The sequence below is a fragment of the Myotis davidii genome, unplaced genomic scaffold, assembly GCF_000327345.1.
Source record: "Myotis davidii unplaced genomic scaffold, ASM32734v1 scaffold170, whole genome shotgun sequence".
In the NCBI taxonomy this organism is placed as follows: Eukaryota; Metazoa; Chordata; class Mammalia; order Chiroptera; family Vespertilionidae; genus Myotis; species Myotis davidii.
The window spans coordinates 2261407-2261830 of NW_006282528.1; the positions used below are offsets into that span (position 1 = coordinate 2261407).

The window sequence follows — 424 nt, forward strand, 5'->3', positions numbered from 1 at the left end:
AGGCTCGGTGCCCAAGAGGCTGGGGGGTCGGGCAGGCTGGGGGGGCGCAGCTGCCTGGGCCGCGTCGCACACGTGTGCCTGGGACGGTGCGGGTCCGGGGAGAGTCGCGCCTCCGGGAGCCGGCGTGTCCTGTGTTGGGAGGCGCTGAGGGAAGGCGAGCAGCAGCAGGACAGTCCTCGCTGCCGAGCACAGGTGCTCTTTCCTGTCCCGTCGTGCGGGGCAGAGAGAACAGTGTTTAGTGAGACTGCAGGGGAGTCTCGGGCCCTCGGGCTCCCTGGGGACCGTGTCCCGTGGGGCCCGCCACCCGGCCAGCCCCACAGCCAGGCCCCGCTGACTGCCGCCATCTGCTCGCGCAGATCCTGCAGGACACGGGCGTGTTCGAGCACACGTGGAGGGAGCTGGAGCTGTGGCTGGAGCACCTGCA

At 71.2% G+C, this 424-nt stretch overlaps 1 protein-coding gene across 1 annotated transcript in view; it reads left to right on the forward strand.

Annotated features, from left to right (window-relative positions):
* Positions 1-424, forward strand: part of URB1 (URB1 ribosome biogenesis 1 homolog (S. cerevisiae)) — a 44771-nt gene that overhangs the window by 18971 nt on the left and 25376 nt on the right. The window contains 1 exon segment of the mRNA XM_015560267.1: positions 357-421. Within this exon segment, the coding sequence (XP_015415753.1) occupies positions 357-421 (65 nt within the window).